General features: G+C 34.2%; 1 protein-coding gene across 1 annotated transcript; it reads left to right on the top strand.

Moving 5' to 3' along the window:
- The first annotated feature begins 602 nt into the window (after positions 1-602).
- LOC111044356 lies at positions 603-3,797 on the top strand. The gene is made up of 2 exons (XM_039436101.1): positions 603-1,832; positions 3,219-3,797. Exons 1-2 carry the CDS (start codon positions 1,464-1,466, stop codon positions 3,597-3,599), a joined length of 750 nt encoding a protein of 249 aa, XP_039292035.1. The 5' UTR covers positions 603-1,463; the 3' UTR covers positions 3,600-3,797.
- The last annotated feature ends 1,051 nt before the right edge of the window (positions 3,798-4,848 follow it).

The following is a 4,848-nucleotide window of genomic DNA, read 5'->3' as shown; positions in this document are numbered from 1 at the left end:
TGACATTTCCTTCGAAACGTGCAGCAGGTTCTCTTATTATCTCGAAAACACGAGTTTTCGAGTTTTGAAGCATATTTCAATGTCAGGTGCTACGTTTTCGAAGGAAATGCGATGGCGAATTGCTCGCGAACTCACCCCTCCAACTCTGTGTTCTCTGCTATGCTCCATCTCTGCTACTAGCGGGTTACTGAAAACAAACAAAGAATATATTACTATGGCACAGAATTAGATATAAAAACAAGTAAACATAATCTAAAAATCAGTTGTGATTTAACAAGCTGCAAGTACAGTGCAAAAAATGCTCTCACAGGATCAGATTTTCATGCACGAACGATTGAGGTTATTAACATTTGATAATCGATGGAAATTAGAATCGAGTCTGTTGTCACCTCAAAATATGGCTAAACAGGGTTTTAAATTTGTGCGAGCACTGACGTTGTTCAATGTGTGTTTTGTTCAGTATATTTAGAAATTGGTTGCCAACAGATGATCCTAGTAAGGAACATGAACGATGTAGTCCAAATGTGGATGGCAAACAAGATAATAATTTCGCAAACAGTAATATTTCAGTGAAGAGGAGAATTCGATAATAATATTCTACGGCAATATGAAGAGCGAGTTTTAACTTTCCATCGTCCAGAACCATTCAAGCACTCGGTATTTATTAATAGAGCAGACTATTTTGCAATAAATGGATACTTTTTACATGAGAAATCATATCTGCAATGTGTATATTGCAAATATATTATTGAAAATCCTTATGAAAAAGTGATACATGTTCCATTTTGTATATATAAAAAGATGAGCTATAATGGAAAAGAAACGACAAATGATGAAAAAGAAGATGCTGTGGGAAAACAAGCTGGATATTGTACAATATGCACTCTGTTGTAATCGAGATATTAGTGATTCCTAAGTGCATTGTAGTAGTATCAGGAAAGAAGTAACTTCTGAAAAATCATGATTAGAAAAATAAAGAATTGTATCATACTTACATGCAATGAATGATGTGCTGTACTGTCTCTCTCTGCTTACACTAGTTCTTCACACGTCTTTCCTCCTCGAAGACTGGAGTGATTATGCAGTCTCGAACTCTGTGAAATCAACGAACATAATGAAAATCACAATAATAATATTGAGAAGAAATTTAGCAAGTCAACATGTGATGTTAATTATGAAAATTAATGAGGAGATTACATTCGAAATATTGTTATTCGAGATATGTGGAAGTGAGAATTCGAGTGCATTGTGAGAATTTGATATTTTTTCTCTGAATGCAACTTGCTGTACGTGTAAGAATGCATTTGTATGTCAAGGATGTGACAAGCGGGAAAATGCACTATCTCTCACTCACCCTAAAACAAAGAGAGAGGAACGAATGAGTATATAAGCGGCGGTCAATGGATTTGCCAGCTTCACTTGACCACTAGTCACGTTTCACACATATCCTCACTATCATCATCATGGAGTCCACACGAGAGCAGTACATCCTTCCGGATACACCACCTCAACAAGAACCATCATTCCCATCTTACTGGGCAGTGCAAGCTGCGCGGAAGAAGAAGATTCCTTCTACCAGCGCTGCACCCCCTGCTGCTGCTGCTGCTGTCGCATCTGACCCCGAGGACTCGCCCCTGAAGAGACGTGGAGTCTTCGTGGAGAGGAGGATGAGCGGCGATGAGCTCATTATACCAGACACACCACCATCATCTCATCTAGGATGGGCGCCGAAGCGAGTGCCGCTAACAACAATTACCAGCAACAGACAGCAGGGGAAGAGAAAACTGCAATTTCTCGAGGATGAGGAAGAAACCAACTTCGTACCCCCAAAGGTTAGTTATTTCAAATATTATTAACATGTAATGTGAACAGATAATTTTAAATAATGTTGTCATCCAAAAGCTTGCTAGTATCTGATAAATTTCTTACTGAGAAAAACTAATTTCCAATGTTCACATTACATGTACTCACATTGGAGTTATTGATGAATCTGATTTGAAAGACAATTTCTTGATAACGAATATAGGAACTTAATTCAACTTTAGAGATTAGTCAAGATGTGCATTCAACTACATGAATATGATATATTCATTTGAATTGAGCATAAATTGTTTTATGAAATCAAGAAATATAATTAATTGAAGTGATTAGGTTGAATGCATGCTACTATCTAATAAATGAGAAAAAACTAATTTCCAATAGATGTCTTTGTACAATGCACAATGTGGAGCATAAATTGTTTTATGAAATCAAGAAATATAATTAATTGAAGTGATTAGGTTGAATGCATGCTACTATCTAATAAGTGAGAAAAAACTAATTTCCAATAGATGTCTTTGTACAATGCACAATGTGATATTAAATGATTAGAGTTCAGTTAAGATGTGTATAATTTTATTTTTGAACTGATCAAGCTTACTAGTAGTTCAGTACGTATCTAATAAATGAGAAAAAACTAATTTCCAATAGATGTCTTTGTACAATGCACAATGTGATATTAAATGATTAGAGTTCAGTTAAGATGTATATTCGACTACATGAATATGATATATTCATTTGAATTGAGCATAAATTGTTTTATGAAATCAAGAAATATAATTATTTGAAGTGATTAGGTTGAATGCATGCTACTATCTAATAAGTGAGAAAAAACTAATTTCCAATAGATGTCTTTGTACAATGCACAATGTGATATTAAATGATTAGAGTTCAGTTAAGATGTGTATAATTTTATTTTTGAACTGATCAACCTTACTAGTAGTTCAGTCAAAAATTGAATAAGATGAATATTTTGATTTCATTATTATGATGCATTTTTTGCTATAATATTGAAGTGATAAGAAAATTACTGATTCAGTTGATAGTTATTTGTTGCAGTGAAAGAGTTTGCTTATTAATTTGATTCACTATTGGATTCTGCAAGAAATATTATTTCAATAACTGATATTACTCACTTTGTGTAGAGAATGTCTTGTCAATCCGATGATATCAAGTTGAGATTATGACAATAATCTGTTGATCACAAGTAGAGAATGTCTTGTCAATCTGATGATATCAAGTTGAGATTATGACAATAATCTGTTGATCACAAGTAGAGAATGTCTTGTCAATCCGATGATATCAAGTTGAGATTATGACAATAATCTGTTGATCACAAGTAGTTGATAATCTGAAACAAATTATAATAAAGTTACTAATCATAGATTTTCATTTAACAGAAACATATGTCTGAGAACACCTCCATGGCTCCGCTACTGGAGGAGGCATCCGCACGGGATGATGATGATGATGAGGACTTCATCACACTAATCAATAAACCAACGCCAAAACCGTGGGTACCTCTCCGTGAGCTGGCGGAGGATGTTCCACATGGTATAATCGCAGTACGGGAGGAAACGAACCATCACGGTAGAAGAATTATTTTAAAAATTAATATTGCATCTACGAAGAAAATCTCTGAGGTATACCTGCCTCAGAGATTTTCTTCAATAATTTCACCTGCTAAAGTTGTAAAATTCAATTCTAACTGTAAAAATTTAGGAATAGTAGTGAAGCATATAACCGCTACATGGAGCGATATTAAGATTGTTAAAATTTAACAATCTTATTCTCATAGCATGTAGTGGTTATATGTTTCACAAGTAGTATATAATGTAAATATTGTAGTGTTTGATAATAAATTGTAATATTGTTTTTAAAAAATTGTTCTTAATTCTCACCTGTTTGTTGTGTCAAAGAAGAAGAAGAAGATGTAGAATAGTTCACGCAAGAATAGATCCACTTGTAACTGAACACTCAATGAATGTAGAATAGTAATGCTATTGTACAGTCAATGAGTGTTCGCTCACAAGAGAAGCTATTTTATAGTTGCTGCTGCGCACACGCGCATGCCACTCTTGACCTTGTTGCGAGATTCTCCTCCTTCTGTTTGCGCTATACACTCACTATAGGTATAACAATCTATTTTTATCAGTATGCTTACAACACTTGAATGGAGAAGTTGTGCAATGAAGATAATCGTATGGAGAGTTTTATTTGTTCTTCTCTTTATAATATGTTGTGTGAATATGCTATTACTTTTCCATATTGCTTTGAAAAAATATGATTCAATGCAAAATGATAGTAAGAGAATATTGGAATCTATACAAAATGTGAGAAATAAGATTAGGGATTTGGAAACACCTCAATTGATGCAGGAATCACAGCTAGTAAGAAATCATACATTATCTTATATCAAATCATGTGTCAATTCATCAGATGCTTCTCTCGATGTTAGTCTAAGACATTGGTATAGATTTATGATTGATGAACGTTCAATTCTTTGCAATTTCTACAAAACTTACAACATACTTAACAAGTGTGTTAATAAGACACATCATGATGATAGAAAATTGTATTCCCTATTGATTAAAACATACCAACTTTGTAGTAATATATAAAGCATATAGTGAGACAATTTCTTTGTCTCTCGATTGAGGTTAAGTGTTTGATTAATTAACCTCAGTCGGTGTTCAACTATTGAGTTGAAAGGTAATAAAAAAATGGTATGTAGAAGAAAGTTATCTTCTAGGAAACGAGGTAAAGGAATCTTGACTTCGGCTAGCAAAATTGTCAAAGGTATAGCGGGTACTGCGGGGGACATTACATCAACTATTATAAATAAATTAATAAATGCATCACCTGAAATTCACCTCCCGGGGGGTTACCAGTGGTGCGGACCTGGCACGAAGGTTAATGAGAGGTTAATGAGAGGGGATCAAGGTATAAATTCATTAGATAGGGCCTGTAAGGTACATGATATAGCATACACTCAAAATAGTGATAATAAGTCGCGTGCGATTGCAGACA

Source organism: Nilaparvata lugens, chromosome 1 (genome assembly GCF_014356525.2).
Source record: "Nilaparvata lugens isolate BPH chromosome 1, ASM1435652v1, whole genome shotgun sequence".
Classification (NCBI taxonomy): Eukaryota; Metazoa; Arthropoda; class Insecta; order Hemiptera; family Delphacidae; genus Nilaparvata; species Nilaparvata lugens.
The sequence above is the reverse complement of the archived record's forward strand: the minus strand, read 5'-3'. Positions and strand labels throughout refer to the sequence as shown.

Bases quoted from the DNA above. Each gene is read 5' to 3' on its own strand.
- LOC111044356 (XM_039436101.1), top strand. From the start codon at position 1,464: ATGGAGTCCACACGAGAGCAGTACATCCTTCCGGATACACCACCTCAA. The intron at 1,833-3,218 runs GTTAGTTATTTC...TTCATTTAACAG, and splicing joins CCAACTTCGTACCCCCAAAG to AAACATATGTCTGAGAACAC.